This window comes from Mixophyes fleayi, chromosome 10 (genome assembly GCF_038048845.1).
Source record: "Mixophyes fleayi isolate aMixFle1 chromosome 10, aMixFle1.hap1, whole genome shotgun sequence".
Classification (NCBI taxonomy): Eukaryota; Metazoa; Chordata; class Amphibia; order Anura; family Limnodynastidae; genus Mixophyes; species Mixophyes fleayi.
The window spans coordinates 15,367,678-15,390,391 of NC_134411.1; the positions used below are offsets into that span (position 1 = coordinate 15,367,678).

General features: G+C 41.1%; 1 protein-coding gene across 5 annotated transcripts in view; it reads left to right on the forward strand.

The window, feature by feature from the left end:
- The window catches only part of SYT7 (synaptotagmin 7), a 259,466-nt gene that overhangs the window by 131,750 nt on the left and 105,002 nt on the right, over positions 1-22,714 (forward strand). For all 5 annotated transcript variants that reach the window (XM_075187974.1, XM_075187975.1, XM_075187977.1 and 2 more), the window contains exon 3: positions 17,810-17,892. In XM_075187974.1, the coding sequence (XP_075044075.1) occupies positions 17,810-17,892 (83 nt within the window). The remainder of the gene's footprint in view (positions 1-17,809; positions 17,893-22,714) is intronic.

Consider the following 22,714-nt stretch of genomic DNA (forward strand, 5'->3'; position numbering starts at 1 on the left):
CAATTTACTGTGTTCCCTAATAATTACATATGTGTAATAATTGTTACTATTAAGAAGCCCCCTTTTTTTTAATATTTATTTAAATAGCTGTCCGGCAATACTAATCTGTAGCAGTCAACTTGGCATTTCCCAGGGGCAGTCCCTGCAGCTGTGCCATGCCTGAGCCAGCTGGCGTGTGCGCAGAGGAAATGAAAGTCCAGTTTTGGACCTCCACTAAGGTGGTAAAATAAAGTTTCAAAATAATATATTATTTATTTAAAAATTTAAAAAAAAATAAAAATAAAATAATTTAAAAAATGTCTTTATAAAAGAACAGGTATTGTGACTGTACTTATTAAATAAGCTTCCCTTTGCACAGGCATGGGGAATTATTCACCAGCAAATCTTATTGCTTACAAGGTTATTGACAGGGATAACAGTGAAATCCCTTTTCTTTTGTTTTGGGGGGGGGGGGTGGTGAAGTTAAAACTAGCCTACGTTATCACCGGCATTAACTCCTTTCTTGTGTTGGGTGAAGACAAACCTTCTTCGCCCTTCGATAAGTATACTGTCAGTCTGTAACTGGTTGACTGGTGTATGGTAAAAGCGGGTGTGCTAATCATTAGTGCCTGATTATACAGTAAGCTGACTAAGCTGCACCCTTAGGTACAAGGCTTTTTGGGGGAGGAAGGGGGGTTATTATTTTTGGGGGGTGCAAAATTGTGACAGGGAGAGGTAAACTGTAATTAATTTTAACATTGAGGAGAATAGTTGTTCTCCAAGATAAAAAGAACACATAAAAGAATGTAGTAAGGTTTTACTCTAGATATATTCTCATGGTAATAGCTGCAGACAAGTAGTCATCCTCAGACGGGCACTTGAGAATAAGCGAGAAGCAGAGAGAAGAGCGGCAACAGGCACAGGTGCCACGACCTCCCTTCCACCTTCAAGCCTTCATCCTCGGTATCGCTCATTCATGCCTCCGTCCGCTATAACAGTGGCTCCCAAACCTGGTCCTCAGGGAGCACTAACACTGCAGGCTTTCCAGGTCACAAGTGATATAATTATACCACCTGTGGATCTGTTACAATGTATCAGTCAGTAATGAGTACACCCAGGCGCGGGCTGGGAGAGAGAAGCCCGGGGGGCACACAGGCGGCCGCATCCCCTGTCATGTGATGCGGCCGCCTGTGCGTGATGCGGCCGCATCTGATGTCATCAGATGCGGCCGCGGGGGAAAGTGTTCAACTTTGCATCCGGGGGGGCGGCCGGCCGGCCTACCCCCCCCAGCCCGCCACTGAGTACACCTGTGCTCCAGCAAGGAGATATGGAAAACATGCACTGTTAGGGGTCCCTGAGGACTGGGTTTTGGAAACACTGTGCCATACAGTTCCATATTTCCGCCATAGTTTTGACTTCAGTGAAATGAGTAACAAAGATTGCTATGACCCATTTAAAAAGCCACACGGAGCTGAGTTTTTAAAACATGCAACATTGGTGGTGTTGGTGGGAGGGGGCGTGTGAGGGAAGCTGGATTATAAATTAAGTATACGTTTGCTTTTACCTTTAGACTGGCATGGAAGGCGAGGGGGCGTTATGAGCGTATTAGTCTTGGGTGGCCTGAACCCTTAATCAGGCCTTGCTAATCATTACTCAGGTCTGCCCTAAAGTGTACATCTATAAATATCCATCTGGATCAGAACATTACTATCAGTGTCAAAGGTCATCTATATAGCTATCCAATTAATTATTTACTCTTAATGTTAGTGCCGGCTACAACTTTATTGTAGTTGTTTAATGATCCACACACACAATAAAATAACCTGACTGTGAAGGTTTATTTTATCTCAGCTTTTCATTGCTTCAACTGTTACTATAGCAATATTCAGTTACTGCATATTTCAAAGTGTATAGAAGCTGCAACTTATTTTTCTCTTGCTAAAAAATTTCAACAAAAGGTTTTCAAGTGCAAGAATAGAGTCAGAATTCTGTATTAGTGGATTGAATTGATGTAACACATGCACACACACATGTGTCTGCACTCTAGAGTCCTTTCGTCTGTGCCCACAAATAGATCTGTTTAAGCCCTTGTTTTGGTATTCCATGTCTGTCGGGGTTCTCGGTATAATAGGGCTTATTGAGTTAGGGATGACAGCACAGTGATTGAAGCTTTTGAGACAGGAGTCTTTTTAAAAACACATCATGGACTAGTATCAGCAAATTTAAAAGTTACAACTATGGATTCCTGGGGCTAGATTTACTAAGCTGCGGGTTTGAAAAAGTGGCGATGTTGCCTATAGCAACCAATCACATTCTAGTTATAATTTATTTAGTACTTTCTACAAAACGAAACCTAGAATCTGATTCATCTCCACTTTTTCAAACCCGCAGTTTAGTAAATATACCCCCTGGACTGGTTGTGATGTAAGCCCAGGCTACATGTCACGAAGGGCTACAATGGGTTACAAGTGCTTTTCAATGAAAAATGCAGAGAGGTAGGTAGATGTTTTTATTTTTTTTTGCCAGGTTGCACTCCTACTTTTTCATGATTACAGTTGATTGTAACATTCATTGACAAACTATGTAGCAGTATTAAGATAAACTAATGGAATGGGGTTTAATGCAGTGACCTTCCAGTAAAGATGAAGATGAAGACACAGTTACACATAAGGGTGGCCAAGTCAGATGGGAATCAACCATTAAGCACATGACTTGCAGCTAGTTAGCATGATGGCAAGATGACCGCAGTCTCCATCCCTGATGATGATCACGCGCACACACGCCGATAGTAGTCCTCTTATGATCACATTTTCCTCCATTACCGCTAATGATAATTTCGATTTTGATAGGATCACTGTTGGGCATTTTGGGGTCACACATGCTGCACTATCGGCCCCTTGCAGGATAATATCACATGTGTGACCGGCTTTATAATGAACTGTGAACAATTTTCGCCCAAGAGAAGGGCTGCAAGACAACTTGCTTAACATGATAACAGCATACTAAGCAGCACTCGGTTCCTCTCAGCCATTAGTCCCCTGTTCCACGCTAGTGCTTCTCATTTCTGTAGAGTGCTAAGGTGGACCTAGAGGATGACAGTGGTTGCAACTGGCATTCTAGACAGATTGCTTAGCATGCTAATTACCTGGGCCATGGAGCATCTCCCAGGCAAAGGAGGTAGGAGGGAATTTTTTGGGTACAGGCTATGCAAGAGAGGTCATAATCCATGCTATGTTATCACAGACCTCTTATATAGAATAGCTCAAGGTTTTCAGGGTGTTTTCTATGGGGCAGCATTCACAGCAATAAACTACACCTGGCGGTAAATGTATCAATCTGCACATTTTGCAAGTCGCCAATATTCGGCAACTTTGCAGGGCAGATTTAAAACGGCAATGTCTTGATAAGCAAGTTTTGACTGTAAATACATTGCCGTTTTAAATCTGCCCTGCAAAGTTGCCGAATATCAGCGACTTGCAGAATGTGCACATTGATACATTTACCCCATGGAATAGTAAGTTTAGTTACAATTCAATAAAAAACAAGAGTGCAAAGTACTAAGCTTATAGCTAACATAACAGAAAATGTAACACATGTAGCATTTCTCCATTTACCACTATGTTGTTTAAGTTGTTATATAAATAATATGATAATATTCAGTAGATTTTAAAGCTATAGTTCTTTTTTCTCAAGTGTCCTCAATTGCATGCATTCAGCCGCCTTGGCATAAAGGGGACTGGACCGAGAGAAAGGTCTCAGAATGTTGTGGAGCCTAGAGTCTACTATGTGTATTAGTGCAGTGACATGAATTAATGGGCATTAGACAGCTTATGAATATCACTAATGGTCTAATACCTATTTGTGTGGTTGGAATGAGGAAATTATGCAAATTCAAAATGATCAGTATACCAGGGGAGCCATAGATTGCCCACATATCCATCCGCATAAAAACAACTCAGATATTCATTCAATGATTTATTTTAAAATGCTTTGTACTGATACTGTATTAAGGAGAGCAAAGCATAAAAAATGAGTAACTTTGCACCTGGGCAAAACCATGTTACATTGGAGGGGGATGTAAATTTAAAATTTGGGGACAGATTTATAGATGGGATAAGGCATGTCCTAGATCAACTTTACATTTCAGTGTAAAAATAAAATTATCAAGTATTTGTGTGCTAGATGAAAAAAGCAGCCAGTATTTTTTTTATGTACAATATAATAAACTAATTTGCACCCCTTGCATTATAACATGGTTTGTCCAGGATCATATTTTTGCCTTGCCCTCCTTAATGACTCACTATGTTTATGGTTATAAATCTTCTATGGCTAAAATTACTTTATGTTTAATCAAGCTGCAGTCTACCTTGAACCATACATCACTTTCATAATTTGGTATTCAGTAAAAGATCGGTGGCAGATTATAATATGTTTTTTTTGGTTGAAACCTGGGGCCCAAGTGTATAAGGGGGCAAATTTCTTTCACCCTGGAACTGATTAGTGCAAGTATGTCCTTTATAAAGGTTTGTTGCTCAGAGGTGACCTTGAGTTTTTAGGTTGTTATTATTCCATTGAACTTGGGGAGATTATATTGCTGTTTTGTTATATATTAGTTGCAGCACTGGGCCTGTTGCATGAATCACATTTGGGGTTAAAGAGATACCTTGCACTTTAATTAAAATTTGAACTTAAAGGGCCCGATTCATTAAGGAAAGTAATGCAAAAAAAAGGAGTAAATTTTGCACCTTGGCAAAACCATGTTGCATTGGAGGGGAGGTGAATTTCAAATGTGATGGCAGATTTATAGTTGGGGTAGGGCATGGCCTAGATCAACTTTACATTTTAGTGTAAAAATAAAGCTTTCACATATTTGAGTGCTACATGAAAAAACAGTCAGTACTTAACTTGTGTGCCAAATAATAGATTCATTTGCACCCCTTGCATTGTAACATGGTTTGTCCAGGAGAAACTGTGCTCCTTTTTTGCCTTACTTTCCTTAATGAATCAGGCCCAAGGTGATTAGTAGGGAATATTTCAGAATGATTACTTTTTCATAAAAAATGTGGAATGAGGAGGGGTCATCACTTAAACATGTTACGTCCTCTCCTAGAATACTGTGTTTAATTCTGGAGTTCATATCTTCAGAAGGCTATATATACATTAGAGATTTTGCAAAGATTGGCAACTAAAAGGGTGCATGGTATTAATCACAAAACTAACCAGGAAAAGCTAAACATGTAGTGACATTTTGGGTCATCAAATGGACGGAACATGGCGTGATGACATGAACCATGGCATCAAGCACCACCCAACTCAATGTAACACTAAGGAGGCATTAATGTCATCATTTGCCTAGCCCAGTCCTCTTGATGATGTGAATTGGGTCATCAAGCCACACTCCTCTCTTCTTTTCATATCCTCCATATCTATGAAGCAAGGCATGAAAAATAGGCAACTAATATATTGGTGTCAGCATACTTTTCAATGGTTGCAGAAAAGGATTATGGGACACTTTTCTACTGTCCGCCTGGCTGGCAATGGTCTTACAATTTCTAGTACTGCATAGGACAATCACAAAAAACAAACTTTTCTTCCATTTTCCATAGGAAGGAGGAGAGAACAGGGTAGCCTAGAGATTCAAAAGCACTAAGCACGCCCCCATCATGATGTGACCACACCCCAATCATGGTGTAACCACGCCCCCACCATGATATGACCACGCTCCCATCATGAAGTGACCAAACACCAATATCACCTACCCAAATGTTGGGAGGTAAGCAGTCCTGAACTCCTTTCACTCTCACGACTAATTTAAGCCATAAATGAAATTAAACTGAGAAATATTTATGAGAAAGAATGGGTTTTATTTAATGAATGGGGTGGTTCTACAGTGGTAGGAGATTGGACTTTTGATGTGACGATTACAATTATGTACAATCTGCCAATGTAGATTTTTCCGCCTCTAGAGACGGGAGTATCTTCCCTAGAGCGAAGAATATGTGTGCACACAATCTAGGCACCGTGGTGCAAAACTGAGGCATCCAGCATTCATCACATATTTGGTCCCCTGGGTACATTTAATACCCGGACCTGAAGATTGAAGGGTATCGAGCCTATTCCACAGGCTCAATACCAGACCACATGTTTTTCTTTGGGAATTATGAACATTTTTCTATAAATCGCTCTTTCCTACCTGTGTAACTGACACATCATGAATTTCTCTAATGATAACCACATTTCCTGTTTTTCACAATATGTTTTCTATACATATATTTAAAAATATTCAGTAGGCTTAAGGCATGAATGATCAGTGGTGGATATAGGAAGAGATTTTTTTCTTCCCATGAACTGGGTGAAGCTGTATGTTTCCTAAAGAGAATTTATGCTGAGCCTATATTTTATAGTGTTTGGTTTTATGCATACATATTGCATTAAATAAGGACAATGGAAAACACATAAGCACAGTGGAGAATTAGTAAATGTCCTTAGATCACAGTTTGCCAATATAGGGCACGTGACATGGCATAAACAGGGCAATGCTTTGGAGCTCAGGAAAAAAGGGTATGTGAGAAGCAATGAAATGATATTGTTGTGCAGCATAACATTGAGGTCTATTTATCAAAGAGTGAAGCTTACTTTTCTCCAAATAATTTAATTTTGGCTTCTCAAGATGCTAAATTATTGTGGCATCCATACTAGGTTGATTTGTCCTTTATTCCCCTCAGTGGACTCTAATAAAGCAATATCTGTATAACTCTACAAAATTACAACTTCCTTCAGTTCTGCTGCCTCCTTGAACAGAACGTCCGGACATCCCACCGATGAGTTCTAATTTATCTCGGGTTATTATGCAGACATGCCTGTAATGTAACCACAACACCCCTCCTCCACGACTGGCGGTAACAGGTAGAAACGGTTGAAAAGCTGCTGAAGGCCATTCTCTGGAAGGCATGTATTGTTAATATATGGCCACCGCATAGACTCTGCCCATATGTAATTCGGTTAGGGATTCAGGGGATGAGCTCCTCTGCTGTAGCTCTCCAATATTCACCCAGCCCCTCTCCCCCTCAGTTTCCCACCCATTCTCCTGATCCCACATTCTGCCCACCTAGTTGTTAAGCAGCGGGCGGGCCGCAGCAGGGGTCTCGGGGATGAATGTCAGTTTGGTCTGTAAGAGGATAATGAGGGCTTATCCTAATGGGCATAAGAAGCCAATGTTTGTGTATCGGGAAGGAGAGATTCTCTTCTACAGCGCAAGCTCTTGATAACAGATTAAGAGGTGGGTAGACCCCATGTTGGGCTTGTTTAATTAACAAGTATCATATGTATTTGCTTTTTTACATAGACACCCCTCACACACATCTGTTATTAGGTGGAGGATCCTTGTATAAGAGTTTTTCCTTATCTCAGATTATTAGATGGGTGAGAGTTCCTCTCTCCAGCTGTTTGTGATATGCAGCAGATTCAGAGCTCTTAAACAATGAGAACTTCTGCTGGATGTTTGGAGTAATGTTATAGCAGCACAGAAGCAGAGAAGAGATCCATCGATAAGGGCTAATATGATAACTGGTGCTATTTGGATGTTCACTGCCCATATCCCATATCATTTAAGCCCCTTGTGTCAGATCACTCCTTCGGTCCTGCTACCCTGTTAAACCAAGTCACCAGCAGAGATTACAAGCAAGTGTTGGGGTCTACACTGCCTCGTAAACTGACGGAGATCTGCTGGAAGATGGGATCTGCAAAACCTCCACAAGGTGGAAAACTCCTATAGATCATACATATTTACACCCGGAATTTAGAGACTCCCGTATTTTGGGGATTACGCCTAGACTCCCAGGAGAATGGACCACCCTCCCAGATCCCGCCTTGTCTCTTGTATAAAGGGTGGGGTCTTCATGACGAGATTTGCCCTTTGGACATCTCATGTGAGAAACTGAAGCTTGAAAACAATTAGACACATATATTAATATGCCATGGTAACATAGAAATGTTCTTTATATATTTACATTGTTACAAACATGAATGCTATTCTATGAATACATGAAAGGAATTTGTTATACAAAATGTCCATTTCATCATAAGCCCAGAACCAAGGTTAATGTATGCCATACCTACCTGGATGGAAGATCAGGACAGATTCAGCATAGAGCCTTGGTATGCTCAGACCACAACCACTTTCTGACAAGACTATTAGTCTTGCCCATTTAACCACAGAAAATTGGGGGTGTTGATGGGTATGGCTTGCTTTATTGTTGGTGGGTATGGTTTACCTTATTGGCTGAATGCTAGACTCTACCACTATGAGCTCACATTCTACTGCTTAACCCTACATAATGGAAATGATCCTGGCTTAATCCATGTGGAAGAGAGGAAGCACAGCACACGTGCAAAAGGGCTGGTCAGTTCCCATGAAATGGAGATCCAACCTGATTCCGTTGGACCGGTGGGATCTCTGGGCCACCTAAGGAAAGTACATCTAGCACTGAGAACAACAACATGCATTATTAATAGAGATGCTTAGGTTCGGTTGCTCGAGAACCGAACACACCCGAACTTAGGGGATCCGAGTACCGAGTCGAGCTGGCTTGGTACTGTTGCGCACCCTCGTAATTGAAAATGAGTCAAAACGCCACCTTGAGGTCGTCGGATCTCGGATCTCGCAAGTTTTTAATTCCTTTTCAAGATCCAACATAGAGAGGGGTGGGTGGGAGGACGGACCCCCATTTTTCTTTTCTGCCACTGCTGTGTGCCAATTTGTCCTAGATGTGCTAGGAACTGCCGTGTGTTTGTGTCATTGCTCTGTCGCTTACCATCCAGCCAGCTCGCTGCAGTATTTGTCCAAAAGTGTATGAAAATAATATTGTGACATGTGAGGTGGTCTAAATTGACTGCAAATGACTTGAAATTAGTGTTATTGAGGTTAATAATAATGTAGGAACAAAAAAAAAGAGCAAAATTATGTGATTTTAGCATATTTTAGGATTTTTTTTCTAAAAAAATCCAAAACCAAAACCAAAACACACAAGGGTGGTTTTGCCAAAACCAAAACACGAAGCTAATCCAGATCCAAAACCAAAACCAGTTCACACGGTCAGTGAGCATCTCTAGTTATTAACATATTTGCAACTGGTCACAATATTATTGTATGCATAATAGACGAGTGTAACACTAACAATGAAAGAGTCTTTGACATAGGGGTTTAAATGTTTTGGCCAAAATATGGCGCCAATGTCTCACAGTGTTAACTGCATTACTAATACATATGAACACATATGAGGACGAACATTGACTTTTTTTTATTTTGCATGTTAGCGCTGCTCTGAAAAGATGTCTGCTAGTTATTTCCAAATTCCCCATCCCTAAACCCCAGGGCCTGAAAATTATTCTTTCAATTTTTTAAACGCTAACGATAGAAATGAAAGCTTTGACATTTTCAGGTCATACTGCATATTATTCACAAAATGATGCCTAATTTAAAAAGTAACTCACTTTTGACATTATAGCATATTCTGATCTTATTATGACTTCATGCTTCAGGAAGACATCAGGTTTTTATGAAACGAGTCTTCGCTGCACTAAAAGCAGCTCACTGGCAATTTATTTTTAAAGTACAAGTTTTTCTGCCATAAAGCCATGCTTTTTTTTTTCTCTGAGCTAATGAAAACTTAAATGAAATCTCACCGTGCTGCTTGCACTACCATATTAGTAAGTCTTCATTTCTCTAGATTTTCATTGTAGGGATCCCTGGACAACGCATAACTGATGTGCACAACAATATCACTAATTGGTGGCTTTAGATGTGCAGTGGGTGTAAGTTTGGTCAATGCAGATTGGTAATTATGTGTTTTATTTATGACTGATCTTTGTGGAGATATTGATAATTGGTATGCCCAGATGGCTATTAATCCCCAAAAATATTTTTTAGTATGTACAGATTATTTAAACATATATCCCAAGCTTTCACGTTTTCAAATCGGAACATTGTGCGCATGCTGTGGCTCCACGGCGTCACGTCCCTCTGGGGTGTGCCCGGCGATTCAGAAGCACCGGGCCACCCAAACCACATCCCTAAAAAGAGCTTTCTCTGCACCAGCAACAAGTGCATGCGCTACCCATCCTTCATCTGTTGTTGATGCAATGCTCAAGTCCCGATTGGCAGGACAGCAGGACAGTCCTTTCAAATCAGTACTGTCCCAACTAAATCAGGACAGTTGAGAGATATATTTAAGGTCTCCTGTATATAATGTTTTCATTTACCCCTGTCAGTATGGGTGCTTTGACCTAGCAGCTCTATATTTTCACCACACAGCCTTTTGCATACTTCACAATATTGTTACTGTATTTCTTGTGACAAGGTGTGGTCACGCCATGCTGCGGCCATGCCTGGGTCGTGGCTCTGAAAAGGTAGGTGCCCCAACTCCCCTCGTCCCAACTCCCCTCGTCCATAGGCTCCCCAACTCCCCTCGTCCCAACTCCCCTCGTCCATAGGCGCCCCAACTCCCCAAATCCCCTCGTCCCAACTCCCCTCGTCCATAGGCTCCCCAACTCCCCTTGTCCCAACTCCCCTCGTCCATAGGCGCCCCAACTCCCCTCATCCCAACTCCCCTCGTCCCTAGGCGCCCCAACTCCCCTTGTCCCTAGGCACCCCAACTTTCCTCATTCCTAAATACCACCGCATTGCCGGACAGGTGTGTATGACACCCGCTTACTACTGCTCTGCACAATGATCACCCTTTCCAACAGTCCTGGCAGTGTCTGTCGGGACAGTCCCCTAAAATCGGGACTGTCTCACATAAACCAGGACAGTTTTTTAGGTAAGCTATTGCTTTAACTCACAATTCTCCTAATGCCGCTGTAACAGTACTATGATTAGCTAAATGTCTGAAAAAAAATATTTTCTAATGCCATCTTTGTCCTCCCTGATACCATAAATACTACTTTCTTAAAAAACAAGTTATTTTGAAATATTCACACTGGGCAAAACCATATTTTGCCCCTAATCTGTTTCATGGATCCCTCTCACATGTGCAAAGCAATATGTTGATAAATTCTTAGACTGAAGGCAAATTAAAAGTGTAAACACAGGTGGCTGATGGAAATAGGTATTCTTCACACTTGTTTATATTTCTTTTTTTTGCAATTAACCTTCTTGTCTGCACTGTAATTATTTCTTGTCATTGCCAGAGGCACACATTTAAAATTCATCTACCAAAATTGATTCTGGCATTTAAGTAATAGGTGATGTATGTAAATTTATATCGATATCCAGTCATAGAATCTTTATATAGAGATACATAATCTTCATACAAAAGCTCACTATCTTGCAGAAAACATTCGTTTGCAACGGCCTGATATGCAAATGCCTCTCTTGGTTAAAGACAAAGTATATCAAATTATTATTATCATAGGTTTTGATAGCGCTTCTGGCACAGAAAACATAACTATTAATCAGATTTTTCTTCTCAACGACTTGTGTTGCATTCCCCTAGTGAATATTGTTGTGATACGGTTAGATAGTTTCATCATATAACTGATACAGAGCAGTCTTGTGACAATACCCAGCCTGGCTGTTGCCCACACAATGTCACATGAGTAGTTGTTACATTAAAGGATCAGTGAATGCCAAGATGACATTTTTATTTAAAGATCCTGTTAATGAAGTACAGCTTGCAGGTGCAAAATAGGTTCTATTAAAAGTACAGGATGAGTGAAGCAAGCAATGCCCCTAAATAAATGTGCCCTCTAAACTCTATGGGGTATATTTACTAAGCTGCGGGTTTAAAAAAGTGGGGATGTTGCCTATAGCAACCAATCGGATTCAAGCTTTCAATTAGTTAGTACTTTCTACAAAATGACAGCTACAATCTGATTGGTTGCTATAGGCAACATCTCCACTTTTTCAAACCCGCAGTTTAGTAAATCTAGCCCTATATCTAATTTGAATAATCAATATCTTAGGGATAGTTGTAGGGCTTGAGCTATGTACTGCAGCGTGGTGCCCTCTGCTCATGCGACGAGCACTTACCACTAGTGTGCATGGCAATGCAGGGGATAATGGGTTTTTTTTGTTTTTTTTTGGGGGGGGGGGGGGAGTTATGGACAGCCTTGCTTTTCAGGAGCACTAGCGATGCCCCCTGGGAGATGTGGCCCAGCATGCTCCCTTTTCAAGAGGGAGCGTTGTCATAGCCCTAATATTACATTGGAAATGTTAGTAGGTATGTGTAAAGGGTGAGTTTAAGATTTATGTTTTTTGTTTACATATGACTCAAGGTATATAGTACTAAGCATTTCACATACAGGTGAGACTCCTGTCTTTGAAACCATGGGGGGAATTCAATTGACCGCGTTGTTCGTGAGAATAATGCGACCCATGCACTATTACCGTTACTACGGTTATAGTGCCGCAAGCAAAAATCTGTGTTAAAATTACCACACAAAACGGTAGTTATCTGCGGGCCGCATTATTCTCATGAACAACGTGGTCAATTGAATTCCCCCCAATGAGTCAGTTGTCTTCCTAGGAGACCATGGGGCTGAGATAGAAGCTGTTTTACAGCTGTCTTATGCAGGATCCATTACTTGGAAGCCTAGTGGTGGGCCCTTGATTCTTGTAGAACCGTGACAATTTAATTGCCTCTTGTAAACCTTCGTTAAACCTCTCGTGGACGCGAGATGGCTTGGGTACAGAGCCAGCACAGAACACACAATTTGTATTTCTCTGCAGCAAATCTCTTGCCTTTTTATGACCTCCAGCATTCATTTAGTCTAATAGTATTAAGCCGTAGCATGATTGCATCATGAGGACAACAGCATACTCTGACGTATTTTGTGCTGGCCAACCCCTGACTAAAATGACCATTGACTTGTATTACTTCATGTTTTAGAATAGAGGTAGACAATCTGTTGCTCTCCATCTTATCTTGGCATGCTGGAACGGGTTGGGTATGGTATCCCGATGCTTGGGATACCGACAACCAAAAAAAAAACCAGACACTTCATTAACAATTAAAATGTACACTTACCATTACAGCAACGGTGGAGATTAGTGAAAGTACTGGTATGCGACTGCTGGTAATTCAGAAGATGCTGGATGCCGGCGATTGATTTTGACGTTAATTTAGGTTCCAGACGTTCGGTGCACCCTTACCCCTAATCCCTATCCGTAACATACCTCTTAAAATAGATGTCGCCAGCTTCAGTGACGTAAAAATGAAGCGCTGGCATCGAAAATGTTCGGATTTAGCAGCGGTCGCATAATACCAGTACTTTTGCTAATCTCCGCCGTCACTGTACAGGTAGGTGTACATTTTAAATATGTCGTTATTGAAGTGTTCGTGTTTGTTTTGTAGGTATACGGGGTATCGATATCCCAAGCATCGGGATACCGATTACCACCGGCTGGGGGTTGGGTACCGATGCTTGGGATATCGACACCCAGAATACCTACAAAAAAAACATGAACACTTCAATAGCGGCATAATTAAAATATCCCAAGCATCGGGATACCGATTACCACCGGCTGGGACAAGCAATTCCATAATAGCCAGCTGTCTAAGAATTAATAATAATAATTATAATAATATCAATAATAACATAATTTTGTATACAGACTTGTCCATCCTTTGTTTCATTTTATTGGAAGCTAAATGGCGAGTAACAAATCAATATTACCATATTTAGCAAACCTGATTCTAAACTCAAAATGTATCGAGCAATGTGAATATAAGATATATTCCCCAGAGATAGCACAGAACGAATCGTTCTTCTATCAGTATCTACCAGAGAGCCGATTCACATCCACAGCCCATGTTGCAGTACCTCAGGGTGCGAGAATTCTGCTAAACATTAGGCCGTCTCTAACAGAAAATAAAACCTTCTGTTCTCTCTCCCAGTCCCCATTAAAACCTGTTCTCTCCTGCCAGCCACATTCAGTTGGGGTTTAATAATTCATAAGTAAAACTATATATAAAGCAAGTTAGTCAGAGAGACGTCATAACTGCCTGGTGTATCCAAGTTACATCTGTTTGATACTTGTGTGAAATGCTCTGAAGGGTTATCCTGGAAGATTTGTTAACTCCTGACGATGATGGTTTTCATGGGGAATATTCTTTTACAATCTGGCTGTGTTGTTCATCCCTGTTTGTATTAAGTTTTATTATTGATTGAAAGCCTTGCAGGCAAGGATGCATCATACCTCTATAAATGTCAGGTTTCTGATACTCCTGGAGTCATGAGTCACTGGTGTTCAATCATGGTCTTATACCCAAACAAGGGGCATTTCTGAATTATTTCCTGCCCATGGGCAATTGCTATGGAATTCCCCTTACAAGAATCCCTCCTGCCCATCAACATGTTTTAATTGCTGATAACATGAAGGAGTGCAGTATAGTATACATCACCTGCACGTTCTCCTAGGGGGTAAATGTATCAAGCTGAGAGTTTTCTAGCAGGTTTGAAAAGTGGAGATGTTGCCTAATCAGATTCTAGTTATCATTTTGTAGAATGTACTAAATAAATGATAGCTAGATTCTGAATGGTTTTTCAAACCCACTGGAAAACTCTCAGCTTGATACATTTACCCCCTGGAGTCAGTATATTATCAGCATGGTGACTGGTAGTAAGAAAATAGGTACCAGCTTGTGCAGTCAGTCACTATGATGTTTCTGCTGCAGGAGAAAGCGCAGGTGAATTGTGCTACATTGCACTTCCTCTTTCAATCATTGATTGGAGCACAGCGACTGTCAGAGAGATGGATAGTGGGTGAGCTGGGGGCCAGGAAAAGAGGCAAGAGCCTTATCTCGGCCACCCCTACATTTGTGTCACCCATATAATTTATTCCTGCCTCACCTCATGAATGGAACATATCTTGTCTCAACTATTCTTATTGTTTTGTTGTGTGACTGAAAACATCTTGGGGTATGTATGGGGTGTTTAAAGTAAGCAGTGTTGATCACTATAACAAGCCCTCTGACTGTTGCGTTTGAGTGGAGCTTGTTTTGTGAATTACTATTATGACAATAGCTGACGCTGTATTCATCAACAAAATTACATTTTAAAATGAATGTATTAAATTAGTACAGGGCACAACCAAAATTTTAAGTTGGCCTGACATCACAGCAAACATCGTAAACACAGACGAGAAATATATACTTCACATGCGTGATTTGGTGAAAATAGCACAGCCTCCCTACACTAAAAATCCCTTTAAATTGGTGTGAGCAGAGATATACCTTCCAACTTTCCTGCATTCGCAAAGCTTCAACTATTACGATTTACGCTCACAGTCCCGCCATCCAGTGGATCAGTTGCAAGCAGCATTGAGAGGTATGCAGACAGGACAAAGATGCCAGCTAGCGGGACATGAATGTATGTTTTAAGGTGGTGTTTCATATTGAATTTTATGTTTATTATTCGTATTAGTCAGGAAATCCAAATTCTCTTATTTTCCTCAACAATTGCTGATTTCATTATTAATACTCTTGTTCAGGGGTGGAACACTACATCACCGGGTTCCATAGTGTTCACTCTGAGATTACAGTGGGTGTAGCCAGGGGCGGAACACTACATCACCGGCTTCCATAGTGCTCACTCTGAGATTACAGTGGGTGTAGCTAGGGCGGAACACTACATCACCAGGTTTGATAGTGCTCACTCTGAGATTACAGTGGGTGTAGCCAGGGGCAGACCACTACATCACTGGCTTCCATAGTGCTCACTCTGAGATTACAGTGGGTGTAGCCAGGGGTGGAACACTACATTACCGGGTTCTATAGTGCTCACTCTGAGATTACAGTGGGTGTAGCCAGGGCGGAACACTACATCACCGGGTTCCATAGTGCTCACTCTGAGATCACAGTGGGTGTAGCCAGGGGTGGAACACTACATCACCGGCTTCCATAGTGCTCACTCTGAGATTACAGTGGGTGTAGCTAGGGCGGAACACTACATCAACAGGTTCTATAGTGCTCACTCTGAGATTACAGTGGGTGTAGCCAGGGGCGGACGACTACATCACCGGGTTCTATAGTGCTCACTCTGAGATTACAGTGGGTGTAGCCAGGGGCGGAACACTACATCACCGGGTTCCATAGTGCACACTCTGAGATTACAGTGGGTGTAGCTAGGGCGGAACACTACATCACCGGCTTCCATAGTGCTCACTCTGAGATTACAGTGGGTGTAGCTAGGGCGGAACACTACATCACCGGGTTCCATGGTGCTCACTCTGAGATTACAGTGGGTGTAGCCAGGGGCGGATGACTACATAACCGGGTTCCATAGTGCTCATTCTGAGATCACAGTGGGTGTAGCCAGGGGCGGAACACTACATCACCGGGTTCTATAGTGCTCACTCTGAGATTACAGTGGGTGTAGCCAGGGGCGGACGACTACATAACCGGGTTCCATAGTGCTCATTCTGAGATCACAGTGGGTGTAGCCAGGGGCGGAACACTACATCACCAGGTTCCATAGTGCTCGCTCTGAGATTACAGTGGGTGTAGACAGGGGCGGAACACTACATTACCGGCTTCCATAGTGCTCACTCTGAGATTACAGTGGGTGTAGACAGTGGCAGAACTACTGCAATTGTATGGGGTGGCTACAAGCCCTTCGTCACCTCCGTGCTCCGTAACCGCTGCACAACCTACAAGTGCGGTAGTTTCACCACTGGTCTTGTTTGTAAACCATAATTTACATGTAACACGTGTTCTTAAAATGAGTGGAATCTGAAATGTCCCCTTTTAAAGAGACCATGTGACCTATAAAGAGCTGCACATGAAACAGATATCAGACCAAACAACATATATAAATAAACATTACATTTTACATTTACTGTGCGCTACAGCTAAATGATATAGTATTAATTCACCTTTTAACATGGCTGCATGAAGTTCACCATGTGAGCAGATATAAACATTCACTAGTATTAATGAAAGACTGAGCATCCCATGTACTTGTAGGAATCATTGCTCCTAAGAAACTTTCTGCAATATCACCTATCTGTAGGAAGTCTGCCAGCTTTCAGCATATGACTCATTTAAAAAATGCTGAAGGCATTTTAACAGGAAGTTCTAGAAGAGGAGGAAGGGGTACAACATTATAACTGATTTTCTCAAGAATGGAAAATGTGCTTTAATAACCCTACTTTTCAATTAGGCTTTTACTCAAGTCTTCATGACAGGTATATCTTAAAGCCTATCTAACAATAGAAGCATCACTCACAACAATGGAGCCGCATTCCAATTTAAGAGAAGCTGCCAGGTCCCCTGTTTTTAAACATCCGCACCGTAATTATGTCAAAAAACACAGAATGGGCAATGACTTGCTGCAATATTTTATTTTATATAAATCGGAATGTGACATGTCCTTTTAAAATGATTCACATTTAATTGGCACGTAATATAATATAACTATAAATACCTTGCGTGCAAAAAATAAGGCAATTTGTACCCCTTGCATTGTAACATGGTTTGTTCAGGTGCAAAGTTACTCCTTTTCTTTGCTTTGCTCCTAACGCAAAATCAGGTGCACTGTATCTATATAAGTGATGTGTATGCAACAAATATACATAACACTCTACCCCCAACATATGTGAAATTATTTGGTTTGTACCTAGTTTGTTGATATCACCTTATTAGTAATTATTTGGTTTGTACCTAGTTTGTTGATATCACCTTATTAGTAATTATTTGGTTTGTATCTATTTTGTTGACATCACCTTTTTAGTAATTATTTGGTATGTTCCTATTTTGTTGACTTCACCTTATTAGTAATTATTTGGCTTGTACCTATTTTGTTGATATGTTTATGTTCATTCACTCTCTAGGGAAAGCGCTACAAAAATTCTCTGGACACAGTGGGAACTCCAGACTCCAGCCGAGGCATCCGCAACGAGAAGAAAACGTTAAAGTAAGTATGTGTGCGTGTTAGACTTTTTTTATTATGATGTCTTAACAATCCGCAGAAGAACTAAAAATGGAGCCAGACAACTTGAGTAATTTGAAGTACGAACGTCTGCCCAGTCACAAACCTAAATGTCTTTCCCTCTTGTGGTAAAGTAATACCCTTCCCCGTATCCTAACCATATCACATTCTGACGAATCTTAATCATAGCGATCTAGTAGTTGGAAGTTTCACATGACATTTTTTTTAGATGTATACATTGGGACACCTTACCTCCTGGACACTGTGTATGCTGCTACTAAAATGTTAATTTTATAATGAAATAATTACTGTCGACAACTGAGATGTGGACTTATATTCCAGCCAGCTGAATACGACTTTGAAACTTTATAAAGTTTTCCTGGCGCTAACTTCTCTTCTACAGGTTGTCTGCATTAGATTATTTTACCTGTATTCCATTGTGGAACAGTTCCAAAATGAGTTATGTAATCAAGTTAGACGTGGTTTTTCCCCCCTCTGTACAAGAGTCCTGCGCAAGCGCAGAGGAGTTTTTTTTTTGAGTTTGGTAAAGCTCACTAAATACAAGGCAGTCTGAAAAGGTCTTTTTCTCCCGTAAGACTGGTTCAAGTCATCAATATTCTCCTGCTCTTCTTCTTTCGCTCTTCCGTTTTTCTTGTTCACCCCTCCCAACAAGTGTTTTTGCTCTCTTCTATTAAATGGAAATTCGAAATGAAATCAATCACAGAAAACCAACTGCTTTTTGTCTCAGCACTTTCCATGGATAGGTTTTGTTTCTCCCCCGGCCAACATAACAAAAAATGTCTTGTTATCTTCTGTGCGCTGAATACTGTATAAAGTATTTAATCAGCTTTTGTATAATCTTCACTGATACCAAGTTTCCCCTCTATACACATAGGGATGTTTATATTTGCACATAAAGGGTTTTGCTGTGCATTGAAATGCGCCGCAGTGTTATTCCGAGGGAGATGTAAATTTGCTTCCATCTGCCTCATCATTCTTAGGACCTTTTGTGTCACTGCCTTCAATAGTCGGCTTTGTTATGAAAACTCGCATTATGAATTAGTACCAGGCCCATAAAACATGGTTCCATCCATCTGCTTCACTGTATAACTGACTGTACGGCCCTGTGCGCTTCACAGCATAAGAAAGCGGATTGCTATGGTTGTGAGCTAGGGAGATATTTATCTTACTGTTCTTTTCCTCATCAAAAAATATGTTTTTGGGTTTTCACCGTGAAATATTCTCCAGCTCAGCAACTAGTTGTTTTAGAAGATAAATTGTGTGGGACTTAAAAAAGAAAATCTGTACTCGGCATTATCATAAGTATGAAGGCGTAATCTGTCCTGATTTAATATTTGCTGTATTGGTTTGAGTGTTGGCAACAATATCCTTTGAGGCTAGGTAATTGCTGCAACCACTAGAGGAGACGTGTCAATCAATGAACTCACTGGTCTTGTGTGCTAGCTCAGTCTACTTACACATTTGTACCACCAATCATGTCTGCTGAGCCCCCTCTTGTATTAGTAATTTGTAAATTAGTAATCTCTCTACACATTGGCAGAATATTGCCAAGGTCTAACAGATGTATATAGGCATCAGTGGCGGAACTACCAGTGGTACGGCAGGTGCCCTGCACCGGGTCCCATGGAGATAATGGGGACACTGCATGGCAGATGCAGAGGGTCGGGGGCCCACGTTGGCTCCTCCCTGCCTCCCTGCACTGGGGCCCACAGCTCACTAGTTCCGTTTTTGATTGGCATATTTCACAACTAGGGGCTGTTTCAATCTCATACCTTTCAGTACCCACGGTTATTTCACCCAAATCAATGGAATTACTCTCTTGCCGGACCTTTCGCAAAAAGAGCCGGGTTTGACGTACAGGACAATTGGACATGAAATTCAGCTGTTATTCCCCTGCTGTTTTTGCCTCAACGTTTGAGGGACTACTGCCTGTTATTGTGAAATGTTCCAGCATAGAATGGCTTGCATTGAACCACAAGCACCAGCATGCCCTTACAGTCAATGGTTGCCTGTGCATGCATTGATATGTAAACTCCACAATAGCAAGAGAAAAAAAATATATAGTTTAATTGTAAAAAATTCCCAAACCCTCATTCACCACTTTACTATAAGAGAAAATCTCCTCTTTTAGTTTTTCATCATAATATATTGAGAAATTCTTTTGTCTTTGTAGTCCAATGTGAGCGAGCTGATTCAACTGCTCGCTAGAAAAGTCTACTGCGGAATTGACCGGTAGCTAATCACAAGCCACTGGTAGCCAATTACACACCCGAACTTAGCAGATCCGAGTATCGGTACCTTCGCACTCCCTCGGAATTGAAAACGAGGCAAAATGTCATTGATACGTCGTCGGATCTCACAAGCTTTGGATTCTATAAGTACCGCTCTCCACGGCAGTCCAGCGCCATTTCACAGAGGGACACAGAAGGTGTAGCACAGTAGGTAGTAGCACAGTTCTTGGCAATCTCTAGTGCAGTTGGGCAGCGTCATAGGTAGAAAAGAAAGAGGAGGGGTAGCAGTGTTCTTCCAGTGACATTCAGGAGAGCTCCATTGCTCCATTGCCAATTGATCTGTCATTGCTGAAATACAAATAATAGGTCTGGCAGGCTTGGTCTTCTAAATCTGCAGTCACATTGTACTGTGTTATATAGGTAACACACAAAGAGGAGAGCTCCATTGCTAATTGTCATTGCTGAAATACAAATAATAGGTCTGGCAGGCTTGGTTTTCTAAATCTGCAGTCTGTTTGAAAGTGAAAATAGTATTGTGACCTGTGAGGTGGTCAAAATTGACTGCAAATTACTTGAAATTAGTGTTATTAAGGTTAGTAATAATGTAGGGGGGAAAAGCAAAAATATGTGATTTTAGCAAAAAAAAATAGGGATTTTAGAAAAAAATCGGGATCCAAAACCAGAACACGGGGGTCAATGAACATCTCTAGTTATTGGAATAATTCAGGTCGATTCTGTTCGCTGTTGTTGAGTGTTGGCTGGATATCTATGTAGTCTTTCTTTCTGGCAACTGATAAATCGTTCTTCTTGACCAGGTGCCTGCTGCTTACCCTTCAATCTGTTTCCTTGCCTACATTACATTGTTCTATCTCCGGACTGGTCGCAGTGAGCTAGTAAATGAGCACTAATGCAGGAACAAACCTTTGATCTTGGTGCTGAATCTTAGTCATAGCAAAGCATCTAATGCAGATGGTCCTCTATGCACCAACCCTCTGATAGAAATATGACACTTATCTCTTGCGTACGTGACTGTAAATACGTCACTGAATAGGAGATTGTCGCCTGTTGTCCCTCTACAAAGTGGTGAATTATTTGTTCCTGGATGTTGTTATATTGAGCAGCTGCATAGTGCTGAATGATTGAGTAGACTTTCCTTGGGATCCTCTCAAGTAGTCGTGTGAGGTCGTAGTTCTCCATATCCATCATCAGAGCAGCACTTAGTCACCAACTTGTCGCTGAAAAATGTAAGAAAATGTTAGAAACTATGATACATTGATACTGTTGTCTGGGAATGTGCAGAAGCATCTTTCCTTAGACATGGTGGTCCAGGTTGCATAAATTTGCAAGTAACGTGGAATGTTGTCTGCTGCGCATTTTATTACTATGCATATTAAAACATCTTTTCATTTGTCTGTTTTTACATTATATAGGTGTATTATCGAAGCCCTTGTTTCTGTTGTGCATTAAAAAAGAGGTTGACTTCTGTTTGTAGCTGAAAAATCAAACCTCTGTTCAAGCTTGACAGCCCTGTATTACACATACACCAATGCAATTTCTTACTGTGGATTGTGAAAACAAAGGACATTTCAAGGTCTATTTATTGTGGTTTTAAAAAGTCAAGGAAAAGGGAATCAAGGATGAAATGCTGTTGTGTTTCTGTGCTGGGAGAGGGCTGTCATCATGTGTGGTCCATGTATAGCGATAGAGTCAATTATACATCGTAGGAGGAAGATAACGGGGTATAATAATAAGACAATGTACAAACTTGCCCTAGATTATTACTCCCTGGAGGAATATGGAGACACAGTGAGTAAAGACAACGCCTGTAATATCACAGCAGGTCTGTACAGACACGGTGCAACTCTCCAAATCTTTTTTTGTGGATGACATCTTTTTCTGAAAAGTGTTTTGAGTAGTGTTTGGCCCTATGAACACATAGTTATAACAACTCTTCAATTAGCACAAACTGTGCACTCTCCTTTGCTGTAAGTGGGAGTGAAGATAGTGCATGACCTTCTTATAGCTTAATACTCACTAAGGCTCAAATGAAAGTGGCAAAGTGCAGCGAACAGCATTATGTGGCCAAAATGACGCGATTCACCCCCTTCCTCCCTCGGGGGTCTCCCAGAAGGCAAAGAAACAAAGTTGCTAAGTATACACTAGATAAGTGCAAAGATTTGGTAGCAACTGGGTGGGCCGGGGGGGCATTCTTTGCTGAGTATGGATTAGGGCAATGGGTGCACCTATTTTTGCACCTACATGCAAAAACGAGTTTATGTTTTACAGAACAAGAATATTTGAATGAGATGAAAAGGTTGGTGAAGGGGCTTTCAGAGTTTCCTGTTGTGTGAGAGGTAAAACGGCCTATTTCCTGCAGCCTATTGTCCTCTGTAGAAGTAGAAGGACCTGATTATTCCATCACATTTGCTATGGTGAAGATCGGGCCACATTCTGTACTTATAACGGGGTGCATTTACACTCTACAGTTGCATTTTTGCACACAAGCACATTGCTAGGCACACCTTGCCCAATGTAATAAGGATATTCTAACACAC